The sequence below is a fragment of the Carcharhinus amblyrhynchos genome, chromosome 14, assembly GCF_965287045.1.
Source record: "Carcharhinus amblyrhynchos chromosome 14, sCarAmb.v2.hapA, whole genome shotgun sequence".
NCBI lineage: Eukaryota > Metazoa > Chordata > Chondrichthyes > Carcharhiniformes > Carcharhinidae > Carcharhinus > Carcharhinus amblyrhynchos.
Window position 1 is genome coordinate 39419753 of NC_137337.1, and position 24118 is coordinate 39443870.

At 42.3% G+C, this 24118-nt stretch overlaps 1 protein-coding gene across 5 annotated transcripts in view; it reads left to right on the forward strand.

Moving 5' to 3' along the window:
* The window catches only part of LOC145352624 (E3 ubiquitin-protein ligase pellino homolog 2), a 211450-nt gene that overhangs the window by 181860 nt on the left and 5472 nt on the right, over positions 1–24118 (forward strand). The window contains exon 7 of one of the 5 annotated variants that reach the window (XM_080202758.1): positions 3647–3786. The exons of 3 other annotated variants lie outside the window; for them this stretch is intronic. In XM_080202758.1, the coding sequence (XP_080058884.1) occupies positions 3647–3655 (9 nt within the window). In that variant the 3' untranslated portion in view covers positions 3656–3786. One more of the 5 variants, XM_080202757.1, reaches the window with a different exon arrangement.

A 24118-nucleotide genomic window follows, 5' to 3' on the forward strand; every position in this document is an offset into this window, starting at 1 on the left:
TGACTCACTTGACTTGGATTTTTACAAAGTCAGGATAACTCAGAAACCCTTTGAAAATGGTAGATGGATCCCATTTCTGGGATTCTGTCTTCATTCTTTGGTTGTTTGATTTTTGGGAATGCCTTTAAAGGGTGGAGGCTAGTTGCTGTCAGCCCACATCCAGTACTCCCAATCTGGCTGGCTCCATAGGCATGATCTACTCCTCGGCAATTTTCATAGTGTTGGGTCAGGTTTTGAAAGATGCATATTTCAGAGTAGTTGTGAACCGTGGTCTGTCTGAGGAGACCTTTTAAGATGTAAATTCAAAAAATCCTCCTATGGCCTCACAAGCCCCTTATGCAAAGATCTGTCATTCAATCCACTCCTTTTAACCATTCATGTCCCCGTACCAAGCTCTGCTGTTCCACCTACACCCTCTGTCTCTTTAACCACTCCACCCACCGCGCCCCCAACCTGGGACCAAATATGATGCTCCAATACCCACGCCCATTTGCCCACTTTATACTGTCTAAAGCCAATGTAGAATGTGTAAACAGAAACACTGTAAAGAAAAGTAATTTATTCATTATTTCCATGTTTGGAAAGATAAGCCATTTTGCTAGAAGCGAGTGAAAGTGTCAGTCTCCTGATTGTTTAAAGTCTTAATAGCAAAAACTGCAACACTTGAAACCAGTTAACATTGTGAAATTGACAGCAGAGATCAAAGTATCTGACCTGCCAATCAAGCAATGCTTTCTCTTAGCACATTAATGATAATCTTTGTGTAAAGCCTTATTATGTATGCTAGGCTGAGAACCCAGAAAACTATTGGAATACTGCTGCTGCTCCAGAATAGTCATCTTTGTGGATAACCCCTGCATCTGCATCCAGCTCTGATGAGCATGGAACATCCTGTGGCCTTTGGCAGGGTCTTTCCACAGCTATCAACATCTGCTTGCTGTTGCTCATTGGTGAGATTTGCTTCATCAAATGACAACCGAGCTACCTGTCCTGGTGGCTCCAGAATTGTGTGTAGCTGCACTGGTGGAGAGTGCGCATGAATTGTGTGATAACATCTGTTCTGAGGAATCTTCCTTCTGCTCTGACTTTAAACTATGTGGGACATATTAAATGGGCATGAATCAGAGCTGGCCTAGTGAGAGACTTCTAAGTCATCGTCGTGCAGATCATCCTATTTCATTGACTGTTGACTTCAAGCCCACATGCGTTTTGTGATTTTTTTTTTTAAATTCTGCACGCCGCGGATGGAAGATCCTCAGCTCTCCATTGCCAATGGCGAGACATGCTAAAATCCACCTAATATTCAGAGTCACCTTTCCTACAGCTGTCAAGGTCAGGATGACAGGAAAGCAATCTCTGATTCTCTGCCTTGCTGCAATGTTCTGTACTCTGCATGAAAAGAAAAAGACTCTTTAATGTGAACTGCGGAGTATTTTGAGAGAATGCATCACAGATGAGTGTGACATACCAATAATGTGACGCTGAGTGCCAGAGGTTGTTGATCTGATTGGGATGTGAAGAGGTGTCTTATAAGAGAGAGTTTGACCCAGGTTGTTATCCCTCCTCCAATTCTAATTGATGGGAAATGCACAAGTCAGATATAATTGCAGTGGCTGAGTTATAAAGCCACTGGAAAATTGGCGTCCATGAGTGAATGCAAAATTGTGCAATTTCTCCATATTGCTCAGAAATCCCAAATTTCAACATTTCCAGTATTTCCATGTCCCTCTGAGCTGTTACTAAGGGTGTTGACATTAACTTGTTAAAGCACTACCATACCACCAAGACTATATAAGAAGGAACTCGTATTTACATAATTACTCAACCCTAGAACATCTAGATAACAAGGACACCTATGTCAGATTCCGATTTATTGACTACAGCTCAGCCTTCAACACTATTCCTATGAAATTCATCACCAAACTCTGTGGCCTGGGCCTCTGCACCTCCCTCTGCGACTGGATCCTGAACTTCCTAACTCACAGACCACAATCAATAAGGATGGGCGACAACACCTCCTCCGCGTTCATCGTCAAATTGGTGCCCACAAGGCTGTGTTTTTAGCCCCCTACTGTACTCTTTATACACCTATGACTGTGTGGCCAAATTCCCCTCCGCTTTGATTTTCAAGTTTGTTGATGACAACATCGTAGGGGGCCGGATCTCAAACAATGATGAGACAGAGTACAGGAAAGAGAGAATCTGGTGAACTGGTGCGGCAACAATACTGTCTCCCTCAGTGTCAACAAAACAAAGGAGATTGTCATCGACTTCAGGAAGTGTAAAGGAGAATATGCCACTGTCCACATCAATGGGGACGAAGTAGAAAGGGTCGTCGAGAGCTTCAAGTTTTTGGGTGTCCAGATCATTAATAACCTGTCCTGGCTCTTCCATGCCGACACTATAGTTAAGAAAGCCCACGTACTTCATCAGAAGACTAAGGAAATTTGGCATGACAGCTATGACTCTCACCAACTTTTACAAATGCACCATAGAAAGCATTCTTTCTGGTTGTTTCACAGCTTGGTACAGCTCTTGCTCTGCCCAAGACCGCAACGAACTACAGGAGATTGTGAATGTAGCCTGATCCATCACATAAACCAGCCTTCCATCCACTGACTCTGTCTATACTTCTCGTTGCAAAGCAGCCAGCATAATTAAGGACCCCATACATCTTGGACATTCTCTCTTCCACCTTCTTCCTTTGAGAAAAAGATATAAAAGTCTGAGGTCACATACCAACCAACTCAAGAATAGCTTCTTCTCTGCTGTCAGACTTTTGAATGGACCTAACTTGCTTTAAGTTGATCTTTCTCTACATTCTAGCAATGACTGTAATATTACATTCTGCACTCTCGTTTCTTTCTGCATGAACAGTGTGTTTTGTCTGTATGTTGTGCAAGAAACAATACTTTTCACTGTAAATTCGTGTGACAAATCAAAAATTATTATCCTTGAGACATCAGAAATAATTGGTTGTGAAATACTGCAGGAAATTATTTTTTAAATTTATTTATGGGATGTGAGCAATGCTGGCCAAGCTGGCATTTATTGCCCATCCCTAATTGCTCTTGTATCTCACCTCATTGAAACCATTAATCCTACCCCTGCTTTGTAGTTTCTTTTCGCCTTGAATATGTTGGCATCAACTTCTTAATGTGTCTGAAATTCAAATCCATGCAAGGATCCATCTGTGCTTACCTGTTGCCATTTTAATCTTTTGTGACCCCTTTGCATTAGACCAATTATAAAAGCATCTTTTTGCAACTTGTTTCCTGAAGGTTATCTGGAAATATTATCCCCATGTTTGGTTGAGTTTGATTGGCTTCTTTGCTGAACAACTTTAGCACCTTCTACTAAAGTCAGGTCTTGCCTCCTATCAATCATTTTAAATAATTTGTGAGCTTAAGTAATTGATATCAACAACTCTCTCCTTAGTTGCTGTACTTTTGAAATAAATTAGAAAGGTAGCGGGAATTGGTTGTCCAAAGTGTTTCTCAACTGCGAACACTTCCCTGGCAGATACTCGAATTGCTCCATCATTCTCTCTGCTTATTTCACAGATGTCACAGAGCTATTTCTTTCTACAATATGTATTATTAAGTAATGCTTGCAGCGTTATTGCAATCTACTAACTTTCTTCCAGCAATATTAGACTTAGCCGCATTTGGAGTTTAGCCGCTTTGTTGGACAACTGAGGTCTCTTACCGTGCAAGGCTTTTCCCGCCTTCTTCGTCTGTCAAGCCACTGGATAAATGTTGAGCATTTTATGAAAGATACAGAATGAAGAAGAATGATTACAAACCTTAAAGTATTTAATCTTTTGAAAATGTTTTTGAGTAAAATAAAATTACATTAAAAATTGTAATGACATTAAACTTACAATATATGCAAAAGCAGTTGAAATTGTCAGTCAGCATTTACTATTTGAATAGGGTGTGTATAAGACTAGGAATAAACCAGTTGTACTGAAATCAAATGGGGTTTTGTCCAGTTAAATGGAAGACAAATTGTTACAGTTTTACAGCAACATTGGGAAACCTAAACAGAAGGTAAGCAGGGTCCAAATCACCTTTATACTAGGAGGAAAAAAGGTAATGTATTGAAGGCTATGTGTAACGAAGTTAAAGTAAAAGCAAACAAAAATTGCCTTTAGCACTCCCAGCATATATAACATAAAAGACAGAAAATAAAGAAAAACTACAAAGAGTATTTTAGGCTAAGCAATATGAGAAATAAAGTTAGGAACAAATAATAAGTCTTCCATTAAAAAAAAATACAGTATAGAAAATGGACTTTTGGCACATTCTACCCATGTTGGCTCTTTGGTAGAGTATTGAGTTAATCTAACCACATTGTTTTTCCCTTGAGCCCTTTGAAAGGGAGAAAAACCCTTCAACTATTTATCTACTTCTAAATGTTATTACTGAATTTGCTTTTATCACCCTTTCAGATAGTGCATTTCAAATCATAACTCTGTTTAAGAAAAAAAGTTCCAGTTTTGTTACTGCTACTTCCCCCACTGAAAACAAGTTATTCTATCAAAATACTTCCATGGTTTTGAATAACTGTTAAATCTCCCACTTCCCTTCTTTGAACCAAGGAAAACCACTCCAGCTCACATTGTATACACAGCATTAATCAGGCCATTCAGCCCAAGAGGTCAAATGTAGACAAGGAAATCTGATTATCACCTCCATGTTCAACACCACATGGAAGAAGCACTGAAGGTATAGCAAGGGCACAGAACATACCCTGGGTGAGGGACTTCAGTATCCATCACCAAGAATAGCTCAGTAGTGCCACTAGACAGGGCTAGCTAAGTTCTGAAGCATATATCTGCCAGAATGAGCCAGAAGCAGCTGGTGAGGGAACAAACCAAGGAAAACAAAACTCACTGGACCTCGTCCTCACCAATCCTCCTGTTGCAGATGCATTTGCCTTTGACAGCAGAGCTAAGAGCAAAAACTTCACAGTTCTTGTGAAACAAAGTTCTGTCTTAACAAACAGCATATCTTCCATTGTATTCAATGGCACTGCCATAATTTTAAATGGGATAGATGTAGAATAGATCTAGCAGCATAAAACTGGGCAGTCATGCAGTGCTGTGAGCCATCAGCAGCAGCATAATTGTATTCAGCCACAATCTGCAACTTCATAGCCCATCTCATTCCTCACTCTATCAATACCATTACACCAAGAGATCAACCCAAAAGAGAAAGTGCTGGAAAATATCAGCAGGTCTGGCAGCATCTGTAAGGAGAGAAAAGAGCTGACGTTTTGAGTCCAGATGACCCTGGGTCATTGAAACATCAGCTCTTTTCTCTGATTCTTGGTCATCTGGACTTGAAATGTCAGCTCTTTTCTCTGACCATGGGTCATCTGGACTCGAAACATTGGCTCCTTTTTCTCCTTAGAGATGCTACCAGACTTGCTGAGATTATCCAGCATTTTCTCTTCTGGTTTCAGATTCCAGCATCCGCAGTAATTTGGTTTCATTAAGGGATCAACTCTGGTTCAATGAAGAATGCTGAAGGGTATGCCAGGAGCAGGCATACCTGCAATTGAGATGTCAGCCTGGTGAAACTACAACACAGGATTGTTTGTAAAGAATTGAAGCCACAGGCAATAGACAGAGCCAGGTGATTCCACAATCAAAGGTTCAGATTTAAGCTCCAAGTCCTGCCATGTCATGAATGTAAATAACTAACAGAAGGAGGAAGCTCCACAAATAGCCCCATCCTCAATGACTGGGGAGTCTAGGACATCAGTGCATAAGGCAAAGCTGAAGCATTTGCAACTAACGCAGCCAGAAGTGTTGAGTGGATGATCCATCTCAGCCATCTGCAGAAGTCTTCAGCATCACACATGCCGATCTTCAGCCCATTTGATTAACCCCATGTGAAATCATGAAATGGCTGGAGGCATTGGATACTGCAAAGGCTATGGATTCAGCAAAATACCAAAGACTTTTTTCTAGAGCTAATTGCAACCCTAGCTGCACTGTTCCAATTCAGCTACAATGCTGGCATCTGCCTGACGTATGTAAAATTGTCCAGGTTTGTCTTGCCCACAAAAATCAGGACAAATCCAATCTTGCCAATCCATTTGCATGAGTCTTGGTCATCAGCAAAGTGTAGGAAGGTGTCATTGATGCCACTAGTAAGCGGCACTTGCGCAGCAGTAACCTGCTCGTTGATGCTCACTCAGAGCCACTCGGCTGCTGACCTCCTCATAGCCTTGGTCCAAACAAGTTGAAAGAGCTGCACTCAAAGGGAAAAGTGAGAGTGACTGCCTTATCCACCAAGGCAGCATTTGATTGATTGTGGCCTAAAGCCCTGGCAAAAGTGAGAATCGGGGACAACTTGCAACTGGGTTGGAGTCGTACATACTCAGGGAAGATAGTTGTAGTTATTAGAGGGCAACATCTCAGTGCCACAGCATTGTTGGAGGAGTTCCTCAGAGTTGTGTCCTAGGCTCAACCATCTTCAGCGGCCTCATCAATTACAATTACCTGCTAAGTGGGAATTTATATTCTGATTGCTGTTGTCTACATGGCTTTTGCGTGGGAACTCCAATTTCCTCCCACAGTCCAAATATGTGCTGGTGAGATTGATCATGCTAAATTGACCCTATTGTCGGGGGATTAGCAGGATAAATATGTGGGATTATGGGAATAGGGCTGGTGGAATTGTGCTCGGTGCAGACTCAATGGGCTGAATGGCCTCCTTCTGCACTGTAGAGTTTCTATGAATTCTAATTCTAAGACATTAAAACCTACCTCTTTGAGCAACTATGGACAGGTCCATTCAATCTCAGTGGTGGGGAAGCTTCTGGAAATGATAATTTGGGATTAAGTTAGTAGTCACTTGGACAAATATGGATTAGTTAAGGAACGTCAGCACAGATTTTTATTAAGGGAAAATAGCATTTAACCAACTTCCTAGAGATTTGTTTGATGAGGTAACAAGGAGATAGATGAGTACATAGCTTCCAGAAGTCATTTGATTAGGTGTCGCACAACAGACTTGAGTATAAAAGAGAAAGTAACAGCATGGATACAAAATTAGCTGAGTGACAGGAAACAAAGAAGAGAGATTAATATGTTTTTCAGACTGATTGAAGGTTCATAGTGGAGTTTCTCAAGAGTTTATGCTCTTCTTGATGTTTATTAATGATGAACAAAGCACAATTTCAAAATTTGCAGATGATATGAAGCTTGGAAGCATTGCAAGCTATGAGGAGGGTAGTGTAAACCTTTGAAAGGACATAGACAAGTTGGTAGAATGGGTGGACATTTCATGGCAATTGAAATGTAATGCAGAGAAGTTTGAAGTGATTCTTTTAGGTAAGAAGAACACACAGAGAATGTAAAATAAAGTGTACAATTCTCTAAGAGATAAAAGAGCGGAGGGACCTCAGTACATATGCATGTGGCAGGAAAGGTTGCGAGTGCACTTAATAAAGCATACAACATCTTAAGCTTTATGAATAGGGGCATTGAATATAAAAGTAAGGAAGGTGTACTGACTATTGGTTCAGCCTCAACTGGAGCATTGTAGCCAATTCAGGGCACACACATCAGGAACGATGTGAAGGCATTAACGAGTATACAGAAATGATTCACGAGTGGTTCAAGGGATGAGGAACTTCAGTTAGATTGGAGAGACTGAAGCTGTCTTTCTTGGAGATGAGAAGGTTGGGAGGAGATTTAATAGAGATATTCAAAATCATGATGGGCTTGGACAGGGTAGATAGGGAAAACTGTTCCCATTGGTGGGAGGATTGAGACCAGATTTAAGATAGTTGGCAAAAGATGCAATGGCAGCATGAGAAAAATGTTTTCACATAGTGAATGGTTAAAATCTGGAACGCAGAGTGTGGTGGAGGCATACAATAAGGAACTGGATTGTTATCTAAAAAGGAATAATGTGCAGAATTGGTGGGGGATGGAAGTAGGTCAGTTGCTTGGATAAAGAACCAGCACTGACATGATAGGCCAAATGGCTGCCTTCTGTGGTGAACAAACTTTTGATCATGTGCTTGAATATCTCTTAATGTGGCTCGCTGTTAAACTTTGACATTATTTTTGTAATATTTTGCTACATGAATGGCAGTATATTAATATAAGTTGTTGAGTATGATCCATCCCACAATCAATATATCATGCCTGCACAGTTAAGTATCCTGCTGATACTGCCTGGCTCACAAACAAAGCACAGCCATTGAAATGGGACTTTTGCGCCCTTCCTTGTGGCCAAAGGCATTCACCAGGACTCAAATGTTCACTCTCAAAGTGGTTAGAGTAAATTGGGAAATCTGTCCCACTATTTTTTTTACACCATACCTTTGACCATTTAACCATAATGATTTTTTCCCTCAATTTGTAATTTATGTAATTTACCTGTGTAATTTACTTTTTTTTTAACGTTTTTGTTTTGGGACTTGAACATGTTGCCCTCGGACTTGATATCGAAATCAGTAGTTTTATGACCCTTTTCCCAAAGAATCTTTAACAATGAGGTTGCTAATTAATCCTGTTTCATTTCAGAGAACTAGATCTAAAATAGCTTGCTCTGTAGCTGGTTCCACAACATATTGTTCCAGGAAAGCATTCTACATACACAGCTTCCAGATTACCTTTGCCAATTTCATTTGCCCAGCCTACATGAAGATTGAAGTCCCCCATAATGATTACATTGTATTTGTTACGAGCTCCAATTATTTCTTGCTTGATGCTGTCTCTGTTAAGTGATATAGCTACTGTTAAAAAACCTATAAACTAATCCCATCAGCATTTTCTGATTTTAATTATTCATAATCTCTACCCATATTGATTCTACTTCCTGATCTAAGGAAAGATTCCTCCTTATAACTGCTATTATGTCACTTTTTTATAGTCAGCTACTCCTTTTATTTTCTACTTGACGTTTTGAAACATTGTCTACCTTGGAATATTTATTTCTCAACTTGCAACCATGTTTCTGTAATGATTAGATCTAAACCAGTCATTTCTATGTTGTGCTGCTTGTTCATCCATCCATTATGAATATTTTGTGCACCCAGATAAAAAGTAATTAATTTTATTTATTTCACTTTTTTTTTACATGGACCTTATTCATGGATTCGTTATTACAGTTAAACACAAAGCCATTTCTTGTCTCAATCTGCTTGCAGTTACCCAAATTGCTGTTTTGCTCCGTTACCACGATTTCTATCTTCAGATTTCTAAATTTTCTTTCACCTGCATCTTCCCCTTTTAGATTAAAGCTTTATCCACAGCTTAGCTATAGGATTCACCAAGTCACTGATCCCAGCTTGGTTTAAGTTGAGCAATCTCAACAAAACAGCTTTCTCTTTGCCCATTATAGTGCCAGTACTCCATGAATCAAAATCCCTTATTCCCACTATTTGAGCCACACTTTTAATTCTTTAATCTGCTTGACTCTATCTCATTTTGCCTGTGGCTGAAATAGTAATCCAGAGATTAAGTAGTTCTCAGGTTTCTGTAACGTTGCAAAGGAAAGCCAATTGAGTCGGTTAAGAATGCATTAAAGATAATTTACCTATGAGTAAACAAGATTAATCATACATTTGGTGAAATTTGGGGGGGGAGAGGACACAGTTAAGGTTGAGGGGAGGCGCTGTTGGAGCAGTCTTGAGGGGTACCATTCAGAATGTGGGCAGCAACTAGCGATGCTTCTTGTCATCATAAGAACATAAGAAATAGGAGCAGGAGGAGGCCGTCTAGCCCTTCGAGCCTGCCCCGCCATTCAATGAGATCATGGCTGATCTGAAGTGGATCAGTTCCACTTTCCCGCTTTCTCCCCATAACCCTTAATTCCCCTGTCTATCAGAAACCTATCTACCCATGACTTAAATATATTCAGCGAGGTAGCCTCCACCACTTCAACGGGCAGAGAATTCCAGAGATTCACCACCCTTTGAGTGAAGAAGTTCCTCCACAACTCTGATCTGAAATGCCCCCCCCCGCACCCTTTATCTTGAGGCTGTGCCTTCTAGTCCTGCTATCCTTTCTAAAAGGGAAGAATCTCTCTACCTCTACCCTATCTATCCCCTTCATTATCTTATACATTTCTATAAGATCCCTCTTCAGCCTTCTAAACTCCAACGAGTGCAAACCCAGTCTATTTAGTCTCTCTTCGTAGGCTAACCCCCTCATCTCTGGTATCAGCCTAGTGAACCTTCTACACTACTACTTTAACTTTAGAACAATGTATATGAACGCCTGGCAGCGTTTCCAATTAGAGAAAATCTTAGCTCTTGGTCTTCACTCAATAACACATCCATACCAACTGAAACTAAAACAGCTTCTTGCCAGCTTGGTGTTTTCTCTGATCTTGTTGCTTGGCAACAGCATAGGTTTTTTTCACTTTGTGTTTGGTTCGACTTCCCTAATCTGCCAACCCCTTGTCAACCCATCTCATCATTTTAGGAATTGTAAAAGCTCAATAAAAATGCATGTATACATAAGAACATAAGAAATAGGAGCAGGAGTAGGCCATCTGGCCCTTCGAGCCTGCCCCGCCATTCAATAAGATCATGGCTGATCTGTCGTGGCTCAGTTCCACATTCCCGCCCTCTCCCCATAACCCTTAATCCCCTCGCTTATCAAAAACCTATCAACCCGCGTCTTAAAAATATTGAGCGAGGCAGTCTCCACCACCTCAACGGGCAGAGAATTCCAGAGATTTACCACCCTTTGAGTGAAGAAGTTCTTCCTCAACTCCGTTCTAAACCGCCCCCCCTTTATCTTGAGGCTGTGCCCCCTAGTCCTGCTGTCCTTTCTGAGCGGGAAGAGTCTCTCCACCTCTAACCTATCCATCCCATTCATCATCTTATACGTCTCAATGAGATCTCCCCTCATTCTTCTAAACTCTAACGAGTACAAGCCTAGTTTATTCAGCCTCTCCTCATAGCTCAACCCCCTCAACTCCGGAATCAGCCTAGTAAACCTTCTCTGCACTCCCTCCAAGGCCAAAATATCCTTGCGTAAGTACGGCGCCCAAAACTGCACACAGTACTCCAGCTGCGGCCTCACCAATGCCCTATATAGCCGCAGCAAGACCTCCCTACTTTTATATTCAATCCCCCTCGCTATGAAGGCCAGCATCCCATTCGCCTTCCTGACCACGTGCTGCACTTGCAAGCTGGGTTTTTGCGACTCATACACAAGGACCCCGAGGTCCCTCTGCACCGTCGCCTGCTGCAGTTTTTCTCCACGTAAGTAATAATCCTTCCTACCATTATTCCTACCAAAGTGGACCACCTCGCACTTGCCAACATTAAATTCCATTTGCCATTTCCTGGCCCATTCGCCCAGCCTATCTAGATCCTTCTGCAGACTCTCCACACCCTCCGCGCAATTTGCCGTTCCACCAATCTTGGTGTCATCAGCAAATTTCGACACCACACACTCAGTTCCCTCCTCTAGATCATCTATATAAATGGTAAATAGCTGAGGCCCCAGCACCGACCCCTGTGGCACTCCACTAGTCACCAACCGCCAATCCGAATAGCACCCATTGACCCCCACTCTCTGCCTCCTATTTGACAACCAGTCCTCTATCCACGCTAACACCCTACCCCAACTCCATGTCCCCTGACCTACTGCAATAACCTCTTGTGAGGTACCTTGTCAAACGCCTTCTGAAAATCAAGAAACACCACATCCACCGGCTCTCCTCTATCCACCGCCCTAGACACATCCTCATAGAACTCCAGTAAATTTGTCAGACACGACTTCCCCTTAACGAAACCGTGCTGCGTCTGCTCTATCAAGCAATTCCCCTCAAGATGCCTCGCTATTTCCTTGTTGATGACGGATTCTAACATTTTACCTACAACAGACGTTAAACTAACCGGCCTATAATTCCCTGCCTTTTGCCTGGCACCCTTCTTAAACAATGGCGTAACATTAGCCGTTTTCCAATCTTCCGGCACTTCCCCGGAATCCAGCGACGTCTGGAAAATAACCACCAAGGCATCCACCATCACCTCCGCCATTTCTTTCAGAACCCTCGGATGCATTCCATCCGGTCCTGGGGACTTGTCCACAATCAGCCCCTCCAGTCTGTCGAGCACCGCCTCTCTAGTAATAGTAATGTCGTTGAGACCCTCCAGTCCTACCACCTTTCCATCTCTAACACCCGGCAAATTATTCACGTCCTCCTCCGTGATGACCGAAACAAAAAAGTTATTCGAGACCTCAGCCATTTCCCCATCCCCTACCACTAAGTCCCCCTTCTCATCCTCTAAGGGCCCAACGTTCACCCTAGCCAGCCTCTTCCTTTTTATATACTTATAAAAACTCTTGCTATCCTTTTTATACTAAGCGCTAGCCCAGCTTCATAGTTTCTCCTACCCTTCTTTATCAATTTCTTTGTCAATCTTTGTTGACATTTAAACCTCTCCCAATCCTCTTCTCGCCCACTACTCTTAGCTACTCTAAACGCCTCCGCTTTTAATTTAACACTTTCCTTCACCTCCTTCGTTATCCACGGCTTATTACCTCTCCTCCTACGGTCCTTTTTGACCATCGGAATAAATTTCTGCTGAGCACCAAGAAAGATCTCCTTAAAAATCCTCCACTGCTCCTCAGCAGACCTACCTTCCAACGCGCTCCCCCAGTCCACATTCGCCAATTCCTCTCTCATCCTACCGTACTCCCCTCTGTTCAAACAAAGGACACGTGTCCGGGAACTCACTTTGTCCTCCTCCATCTGCACCAGAAACTCCTCCATACAATGATCACTCTCCCCAAGAGGATCCTTCACCGCAAGGTCCCTGATTCTACCCGCCTCATTACATAACACCAGATCCATGATAGCTCGCTCCCTCGTCGGCTCCAACACACACTGTTCGAGGAAACTATCCCGGCAGCATTCCAAGAACTCCTCCTCGAGCCCACCGTGTCCAACATGGGTCGACCAATCAATATGCAGATTGAAATCCCCCATAATTACGGCCGTCCCATTCCTGCACGCTGCACGCCGCACTTATTTGCGCGTTAACAGCCCGCCCCACCTCCAGATCATTATTGGGGGGCCTATAGATGACACCCACCAGCGTCTTCCTCCCTTTGCTGTTCCTAATCTCTACCCACAACGATTCCACTTTCTGCTCCTTGGCTCCAATATCATCCCTTGCTACCACCCTGATGCTATCCTTAATCAGCAGAGCTACACCCCCCTCTTTTCCCTCCCGCCTATCCTTCCTAAACACTTGATACCCCTGGACATTCAGCTCCCAGTCCCTGTCACCTTGCAGCCACGTCTCTGTAATGGCCACCAGATCATATCCATTTGTGCTGATCTGCGCCTCCAGCTCATCCGCTTTATTCTGAATGCTTCGTGCATTCAGATAAAGAGCCTTCGTCCCAGCCTTCACCTGGACCCTATTTGCCGGAATGCCACCAACCATACTCACGCCCCCTACTCCCTTTATTACTGGGACATCCTCGGCCTCTACCCTTACCTGTACCCTCTCCTTAACTTTAAGCCTCTTAATGTCACCTACCACCACCCCCCCCCCCCCAATTAGTTTAAAGCCCTGTCTACAGTCCTCTTTACATGATTCGTCAAGACTCTGGTCCCAGCACGGTTCAGACCCACCCCGTCCCACCGACCCCAATACTGATGCCAGTGCCCCATAAATGCAAACCCATTCCTCCCACACCAATCCCTGAGCCACCCATTCACTTCCTTAATCCTGTCAACCCTACTCCCGTCTGCACTCGGTTCAGGCAGTATCCCAGAGAGCAAGGCATGGAGACTTCAGAGCTCCATCTAAAAAAAAAATTCAAATGAAACCGAATCAAGGCTTCACATTTCTTAACACACAAACAAGACAATGTAAATTAAGTGTGAAGCATCTCTCTACCTCTACCCTATCTATCCCCTTCATTATCTTATATGTCTCTATAAGATCCCCCCTCAGCTTTCTAAACTCCAACGAGTACAGACCCAGCCTATTCAGTCTCTCTTCATAGGCTAACCCCCTTATCTCTGGTATCAGCACTCCCTCCAAGGCCAGTATATCCTTCCACAAGTGCGGCAACCAAAACTGCACATAGTACTCCAGCTGCAGCCTCACCAGTACCCTATACAGTTGCAGCAAGACCTCCCTACTTTTATATTCTATCCCCCTTGCTATAAAGGCCAACATTCCATTTGCCTTCTTGATCATTTGCTGCACCTGCAGATTGGGTTTTTGGGATTCGTGCATAAGGTCCCCCAGGTCCCTCTGCACCGTAGCATGCCTTTTAAATAATAATCCCTCCTACTATTATTTCTACCAAAGTGGATAACCTCACACTTGCTAACATTATACTCCATCTGCCAGGCCCTCGCTCAGCCTATCCAGATCTCTCTGCAGACTTTCCACACCCTCCACGCAATTTGCTTTTCCACTCATCTTCATGTCATCAGCAAATTTTGTCACCCTACACTCAGCCCCCTCCTCCAGATCATCTATGTAAACAGTTGAGGCCCCAGCACCGATCCCTGCGGCACTCCACTAGTCACCAACTGCCAACCAGAATAGCACCCATTGATTCCAACTCTCTGCTTCCTATTAGACAGCCAATCCTCTATCCATGCTAACATCTTATCCCCAACTCCGTGCACCCTAACCTAAACTTCTAAACTCAGGACAATATTAACCTCTTTGATATCAATTACATCTGCTTGCTATAAATGGTCTAGAAAGCTGAAAAGGGAATGCTGATGTTGTGGCTCTGTTAAAGAACTATGGGGAATTCTGCTCTGCAAGCCTGCAGTTGCCTGCCCTCTTGCCAGTCTTCTGTGCTGGAAGTTAAAATTCACCCCATAAGCTAGTGTCCTTTGCCTCAGTGTGAGCAACGTCTACTGTGTATATGGTTCACTTAAACAACAAGTAAAACACATAGGATGAACATATTATTCCAATTTTCATCGAATATACAAGCAAACCTTTTGAACCAGAACTATTTACTTTAACTTATTTTGTCCAGAAATATTAGAAAGTTGCAATACTTCTGAACAATTTATATTCCTTTATATCTATTACCATTTTTCTATCCAGTAGGTCAGGGTCTTGTTAAGTGTATTTTCATCAGGTCTCTTTGACTTGGTCAAATTTTGCAATAGCAAACATTGGGCAGGATTTCATGGCCTTGCTTGTCCCATAACTGCAAAATCCTGCCCAAGGTTAATGGACCTTCCAGTTGTCCATGCCTTGCCTGCTCTGATTCCCATGGTAGGCAGGACAGTAAAATTCCTGTCTATCTTCTGTGGATGCTGCTGTCCAAGATAAAAACGGAAACATTTAGATGGCAGTAAAGAAGTTGGTCACTTTGGTAGAGAGGAGGAGGAAGACACCAGATAGTGCCAAGGGCACAGTAGATTTGGAACATGATCTATGTAATTCCTATTAAACCTGAACGCAGTTTGTGATGTCAACATCACAATGGCCTTCAGGGACAATTAGGGCAGTGCCTCTTCTTAATTCTTACCGAAGAATTGATTCTGTCTGACAAGTTGTGATAGAAATTGATTGTAATTATGCTAAGGTTAATTTGCATGATCTATTTTGATAATAGAGTATTGGTTTTTCAGACATGCCTCATCCAAATTGAAACTAATTCATAAAATTCAGTTTTAGTGTGAAGCAATTACATAATACTACTTGTTCCTTTATCCATTAAAGAAGTGAAATCAACCATCTTAGAAAAGATTGCAATATTTTGTTGTTTATCTTGTAAACGACTGTATAATTTCTAAATCTTTGGTGGCAAACATTTCATTTTTCAAGCAACGAAGTGACAGAAGTAAAATTATCTATCTCTCTATTCTGAATGCTGTTTCTACCCACTCAAGTAATCTTCACTAAATTGCCCTCTTTCACTAAATACCTCCATTGTTGTCCTTATCCGTAATTTCATCTGGCCTGCCATCCTCCAATGTTTTCAACGTTGCCCTCCTAGAAGTTCATTTAAGTTCATTTTGAACCTGAAATAGTTGGCAAGTTAAATACAAGATACAAGCCAGAAGCTGAAAGCCCGTAACCCATGCAAAATTGGGCCTTGGGCCTCATCAATTACTTTGTCCCTCAGGCAAGTCCTAATTTGGGCGGGGGAGGGTGCAAAAGAATCAGTGGAAGCTAGTGCTGGCTGGCAGTAGTTAATGGCAGTGTTGTGAAACCAGAAGGAGCACTCCAGATTCTCCAGGCTTATGTGAAGGTATGTACAGATCTAACAAACCATTTGATAGTGGCGTTAGAGGTGGTTGGTTAGGCTGCTGCAAGAATGGAAAAATCTCAATATTCCACAATGACCAATCCAGGAAAAGGATCTTCAAATGGGTAACCTCTAATATGGCTCCTTAATCCCTACTTAAATAGCCTCCTGTAATGCCTGAATATCACCTAACTTAAGTTCCCTTAGGATGTTAAAAAAAGCTTGCATTTACATAAAATACTTTACATTCTCAGTATGTGCTTTTGAAGTGTAGCCAATGTTTTAATGCAGGAAATATGTATATAGCAAGATCCTATAAACAATGCAGAATACGAACATATGAATTAGGCGCAGGAGTAAGCCATTAGGCGTCTGGAGTCTGTACCACCTTAAGATCATGGCTGATCTAACTATCACCTCAATTCTACATTCCACCTCACCTACCCTCTCAATAGCCTTTAGCTTCCTTGTTAGCCAAGAATCTAGCTACCTTTGCCTTGAAAATATTCAATGATCATGCCTACACAACTCTCTGGGGAAGAGAGTTCCAAGGAATCAAAGAAAAAAAAGATCATCTTTGTCTTAAATAGGAGAATCTATATATTTAAATTGTCCCCTAATTCTAGTCTCCCCAGTATGTGACAGACACATGCTTTCATTATCCACCCTGTCAACTCTCCTCAGGATTGTACAAATTTCAACACAATCACCTTTCATTCTTCTAAACTGCAATCGATGCATGCTCTGTCTGGCCAACTGTTCCTCTTAAGATAATCCCCAAATGCTGATATCAGTCAAGTGAACCATCTCTGAATAACTGCTAGCGCACCCTTTAACCAACAGTGTCTTTTGTGCAGGACAAATGCACTCTGCACAACTTATGTTCCTACCTATCTTTGTGTCATCAGCAAATTTAGCAATTGTACTTTCGATTCCTTCATCTAAGTAATTGATATACGTTGTAAATAGTTGAGGTCCAGCGTTGATCCCTGTGGCACTCCACTGGTTACATCTTGCCAACCTAAATATGCCTTCTCTCTGCTTCCTGTTAGTTGACCAATTGTCTATTTATGTTAAAAATCTTACCTCCTACACTGGGTTCTTATTTTGTATTTTTTTGCATATATTTTGCATGTGTTAAAGGTACTATATTAGCATGGATAGAGAATTAGTTGATTAACAGAAAGCAAAGATTAGAAGTAAAGGGGTGTTTTTCTGGTTGGCGATCAGTTTCTAGTGGTGTGCCTCAGGGATCAGTGTTGGGATCGCAATTGTTTACGATTTGCATAGATGATTTGGAGTTGTGGACCAAGTGTAGTGTGTCAAAATTCTCAAATGACACCAAGATAAGTGACAGAGCAAAGTGTACAGAGGACACTAAAAGTCTGCAGAGGGATATAGATAGTCTAAGTGAGTGGGCAGGGGTCTGGCAGATGGAATACAATGTTGGTAAGCGTGAGGTCATCCATTTTGGTAGAAATAACAGCAAAATGGACTATTATTTAAATGGTAAAAAATTGCATCATGCTGCCATGCTGCTGTGAAGAGGGATCTGGGTGTCCTTATGCATGAATCACAAAAAGTTGGTTTGCAGACGCAGCAGGTAATTAAGAAGGCAAATGGAATTTTGTCCTTCATCGCTAAAGGGACAGAGTTTAAAAACGGAGACCACGTTGCAGCTGTATAAATAAGGTGCTGGTGAAGACATACCTGGAATACTGTGTACAGTTTTGATCTCACTTGAGAAAAGATTTACTGGCACTGGAGCGGGGAGGAGATATCACTAGATTGATTCTGGAGTTGAGAGCGTTGACTTATGAGGGCAGACTGAGTAGACTGGGGCTATACTCATTGGAATTCGGAAGAATGAGGGGAGATCTCATAGAAACATAAAAGATTATGAAGGGAATAGATAAGGTAGGAACAGGGAAGTTGTTTCCACTGGCAGGTGAAACTAGAACTAAGGGCCATGGCCTCAAAATAAGGGGGAGCAGATTTAGGACTGAGTTGAGGAGGAACTTCTTCACACAAAGGGTTGTAAATCTGTGGAACTCCCTGCCCAGTGAATCAGTTGAGCCTACCTCAGTGAATATTTTTAAGGCAGGGATAGATAAATCTTTGAACAGTAAAGGAATTAAGGTTATGGTGAGCGGGAAAGTAAGTGGAGCTGAGTCACAAAAAGATCAGCCATGGTCTTATTGAATGGTGGAGAAGGCTCAAGAGGCCAGATGATCTATTCCTACTCCTAGTTCTCATGTTCTTATATTAACCTTTGATATGGCACCTAGTCAAATGCCTTTTGCACATTTAAGTATAGCACATCCACAAGTTCCCCTTCATCCATGTTGCTTGTTACTTGCTGTAAGGACTCCAATAACATAGTCTAACATGATTTCCCTTTCAGAAAACCATGTTGACTGCCTGATTAATTAAGCTTTTCTACCTCTTTAATAATAGATTCCAACAACTTCTCTACGACAAATGTTAAGCTAACTGATGTGTAGTTTCCTTTTTTCTATCTCCCTCTCTTGAACAAAGGAGTCACATTTGCTATTTTCCATCCTAATAGGGCTGAAGTCAAGTATCGACAGTGAAAGGAGCATGTGACAACCTGGGAACCCTACCCTCCCACTTCTCCAACCACTATGACAAAGCCTATAGGTTGTTTAGTAGATTCCTCATTCATTTGTGGACTCACTTTTAGTGGGGAAGCAAGTCATTCTTGACTCTGAGGGGCTGCCTAAGAAGAAGAACCTAATTTCCTTGTTTCCTTTATGTCTTTATGCCCTCATAATTGCTCTTATTCAAGTCTAAAACACTAGTTTGACATCCATTCCTCTCTCCCTCAAACTGAATATGACTGCTCAGTAGCACCTCCAACAGTACAGCACTTCTGAGTATTGCACTGATGTCAGCCTGGATATTGGTGCTCAAGGTTCTGCACTGGGACTTGAACATACAATGTTTGGACTTGGAAGTGAGAGTACTACCGACTGAACTACATCTGACATGTAGGACATAGCACTGCAAATATTTTTGCCTTTGTTTTATAACTGAGAAACAGGCTCCAATTCCCTGGCTATTGTGTTGTTATACATCCAACTGTAAACTGGTGATTTAGGAGTGGTGATCAAGTGATCCATCTATGTGGTTTTATAAAAGGCAAAGCAGCTGAATTAAAGTGCATTTCAAATGTATAAAAGGATTTATGCACTGAATGTATTGGCACAAATTGGGTCACTCTGCAGAGCCTGCATGACCCCCCACCAGCCTCCCCCCACCACCCCATTTCTGCATGGGTTTCCTCTGGGTGCTCTGGTTTCCTCCCACATTCCGAAAGACATGCTGGTTAAATACATTGGCCATGTTAAATCCTTCCTCCGTGTACCTGAACAGGTGTTGGAGTGTGGCGACTAGGGGACAGTAACTTAATTGCAGTGTTAATGTAAGCCTACTTATGACACTAATAAATTAACTTAAAAACTAAACAAGTCAGCCCTCAATTCGCCAAAGACTTTTAGTGAATGCAACTACAGCTACCTGTCATCATGCTGCGCAGTTCCTGATGCAGTGAATATCACTGTGCTGGGCAGACTGGTTCCTACCCTCCATCTCCATGCCATGCTAATCTTTATTGATAACCCTGCGCTGGACCCATTTCAGTTCAGTAATGTGCTTCAAGCTGATGAGTACATGGGTCTCCTTTCCCTGCATGTCACATTTCAAGAATGCTGGAAGTAGTGTGCTACAGGACTCATGCAGCCATTAAAGATCCAAAGTTCGATGAAGGCAAGCAAAGACTAGAGGGGCAATGTGGAGGTATGGGTGCACAGGAAGAGCAAAGATGAGGGACGGAAGAAGGGGATGGGAAAAGGACAAACACTAGGGGAACAATGTGGTAGGAAGGCTATGTTAGGACAGGGTCGGAGGAAGGTCAAGGGCTCACAATAACAGAGGGGCAAGAAGGTGAATGAGAGATTGAAAGTTGGAAGGCAGAGGGAAGATGAAGGGGAGGGAAACTGGATCCTGAAAAGGCTGCATAAAACGCAGACAAACCAAGGGATCAGATGGATAGATAGCACAGATATTACTAGAAGAGGATAAATGCAGACTGCAGATTTTGGGGTGGGAGTCTTAGTGTGGTATATTAGGGAAGGTTTGCTCAAACATTGAACAGGTCAAGGCTGCCGTGGTTTGTGAAAGTTACTGTTGTCCATAGTCCTCTTATGAAACATGAACTATAATAAGGCTTTGGTTTAAGACAGACAGGAGTCACAGAAAATAGACAGTCCAGGGGCTATGTGGACCTGTATCTGAAGTGTGGGAGCTAAGCTGGGCTCTGGGATTGTTTGGAATGCGTACTCACCTGGTGCTGTGACAGTGCACAGGGTTCAGGTCAATTATACTGAATGTGTTCTTTATTGCCCTGGAAGTAACAACAAACCAGATTTCTAAATTTGCACTTTAAAGGGAGAGGGACAGTTAAATAGGCTTGTGTCAAAATTAGAAAAGCTACAATACAAGTCAGTAATGCAGCCTTGGAGAGGGAAGGTGGCATAGCTGTTTTAATTGTGCCATCTCATCAGTGAAGGGGAATCATGGGTTGACAATTAATGCCATTCATCAGTGGCCAAATGGATTCTATTCATTCACCATATCCAAACGAGTATGCATAGTTATGCCAAGTCAACAAGTGGAGGTCAGAGCCTCTATGATGTAAATCACAAGTTCTCACTCCCCACAGGCTTCCAGATGTCATGTCAGTGGAATGGATTATTGCCAACCTGTATGTATGTGCTTAGAGTCCCAAGGGTGCAGTTGCATGAGGAAAACTGCAGTCAAAAGGTGCCAAAGTGTAGCTGCGCAACTTCTCCCTTACATCTGTCATTCACAGCTTTGTACTCAGCACCCTTTAACAAATATGGTCTTCAATATCCCCTTTCAAATGATAATGGGTCCGGTGAGCTTTTAAACAAATCGTCATTCAAGGCAAGAGGCAAAGGAAGGAAAGACTTCTGCGCCTACAGTTCCAGCAGAGAGGAACTACATGGAGAACAAACCAGGGAAGCATGAGCATCAACAGGAAGCTGGGGACCAGAGACCCAGACTGTCAGGATGACTGGCAACACCAGGAGACTATCGTCGATGAGCCTCCTTTCTACAAATGAGTAAGGGGCAAGGCTGCAATTGTCCAGAGATCTGGTCTACTACATTTGTCATATGCTCCAGGAAGACCTGTCACCAGGCTTTGTCCTGCCAGTGACCTTGAAGCTGATGGCAGCATTCACTTGGTCTTTCCAGGGAGAAACTGGGGACCTGTGTGGCATTTCACAGTAAAAAGTCTGACAACACCAGGTTTAAGCCCAACCGATTCATTTGATAGTGCACTCACTAGCTTTCGGGTTACCTAGTGAGTGTACTATCAAATAAATCAGTTGGACTTAAACCTGGTGTTGTCAGACTTTCTACTGTGTTTACCCCAGTCCAACGCAGGCATATCCACATCATGGCATTTCACAGTCAGCAACATGTATGACCAATGCTCTTTACAAGAGGACCCATCACTTTGCTCTGTATAAGGATAGCCAGACTTAAAATTTATGGGTTTTGCAGCTATCTTGTGAGTTCCTAAGAGTGTAGGATGATGATGTTGTGGAAGTCTTGTTGAGAAAATAAATGTTTATGTCTTCTGCGCCTGATTGTGTGAGATTTGTGAAGAGAAGTGCCATGTGAGTACACCATGCCATGCTGAGAATTTGATAGTGGAGGGAGGTGTGAGAGAATTTTATCCTGGCAGAGCAAATGAGCTCCTGCATTTGCACTGGATGGTACTTCGGGGTCAGGTGACAGCCACATTGATCTCCTGGGCAATAGTCTCCCAGGCTGGCGGAATAGAGTTTGTGTGCTCTCTCGAGCCATTGGTGGATAGAGCACATGATGTAGAACTGCACTCCCCAAGTAATGGCCTCAAGGGCCTTAGTAGTGAAAGTAGGTAGTGTTGCCCTCTTGAAGCCACTTGCATATTTTGCTTTTGGGTTCCAGACATCCTGTACAGTCTAGTGAAGACAGGTGGACTGGAGAGAGTGATATGAGTGTGCTGGGCGGTTGTTTAAATATGGCACCGGGAGTTCAAACTGTCAGCATCAGGCGGGCAGCCAAATCAGCTGCTGGTCTGCTAGGAGAGTTGGAGAGGAATTCACCTGTGCATAATTAAATAGCTTCCAAGTGCTGCATCTGCTATGGGATCTTGCCTTCCTGGTAAGCAGCATCTTTGCAGCTGAAGCCACCTGCCAAAGCACTTAGTCTCAGAATTGGAGAATTCTACCCTAAATTATATGTCGGTCTTAATTTTGTTTAAATGTGCATTTCTGGATTAAAACAAATCTCACCAATTTATAACCTCAAGTTATACATTAGCTGGATATCGTGCCTTAGACCTTCCAGTCAGCAGTAAGGCTGGGTCACTGCTATTGCCCGTGAAGATTGTACTGACCAGATGTGAGTACCCATTTCTTCTGGCATCTTCCAATCCCAACACTGTAGCGTGTTCCATCCAAATACAACAAATTATAGAGCAGGGAGGTGGAGAAGAATTTTTTATGGAACTAGTTGTTGCATTCAGGTAGTTTTTTGAAGTCCAGTCCTGGTTAAGTGAATAGTTAGGTGGATGAGTGAATAGTCAGTCAGAGGATAATTGGATCTGGTCAGAGAGGATAAGGACTTTATGGGGCGATAGTCACATTGAGTTGGGGGGTGGTTGGTGATGCAGTCAGTTTGTCAGGGGTGTATGGTTGGGGAGTTGGTTCTAGAGTTGCCTAGCTGTTAGACTATGTTTTAAACTGTCAAATATTTTCAGGGTCAGTATGCAGTCAAGTGTCATATATCTAGCCCAGGCTTCCACTTTTAAGTTCACGTGGAAGATGTTCGTGGAGGGTCCTAGGCAGCAGAGAACCAGCCATCTGGAGACTGGAAATATTGAACAAAAGTAGTAATTTTGGCAACTGAAGTTTAATAACAAGTGCATATCCTAAACATGCAGAGTGACTAATGTTTGTTCAAATTTTATGTTCTGCTATATGCTTTAATAACTCAAACAGTAATACTTGACTCTCATTGCATAGTATTAGATCTGTTTTATTTGCAAATATATCCTTTATTTTTGTAGCTTTTTTCTGTTCCTATAAAGACACACTTCAGGTCTCATTTCCCAATCTAATAATATGTGTCACTGTTATCTCTATGCAGTGTGTTGCAAATTGTCACTTTGACCTAACCTGGAGCACCTTCAGCTGAGAATGCTAGTGTCATCCAAGTTCTGTGTATCAGCATGAAGTGATAATTTTCTTGTTGGCACACAAAGCATCTGTACCCAGCTCACAACAGATCATTGGAACAGAACTAAAATGAAAGGTCACAGTGTGAGGGGAAATGTAGTTTTGAAACATCCCAAGTAGGATATATCTCACCTTGAAGTAATTAATACTGAAAGTTATTCTTGTAGCTGTTGTCTTTTGAAATTATTTACCTTTTTTTATCAAATGGCACTGCAAGCTTTTTTAATTCAAAAGAAGAATGTTGTAGATATACAAAAAGGGTGTTTATGAATTTTACAGCAGTTTTATAAAGTTATTTTCTGAAAAGTATTCCTTCAGTAGCAAAATGTTATATTTTGAAGTTTTAAAACATTTCATTAAAAAAAGGTTACAATATGAAATGTATTGCAACAATATGCAACCGATTTTTTTTTTAAAATAAGCTCATGATGTGGGTGATGCAATTCGGGGAGCATTTATTCCCATCCCAATAGCCCTGAGGAAGTGGCAGAAAAAAGTGGCAGCAGTCCATTTTCATGCCGATAACCCTCCCACAATGGTGTTAAAA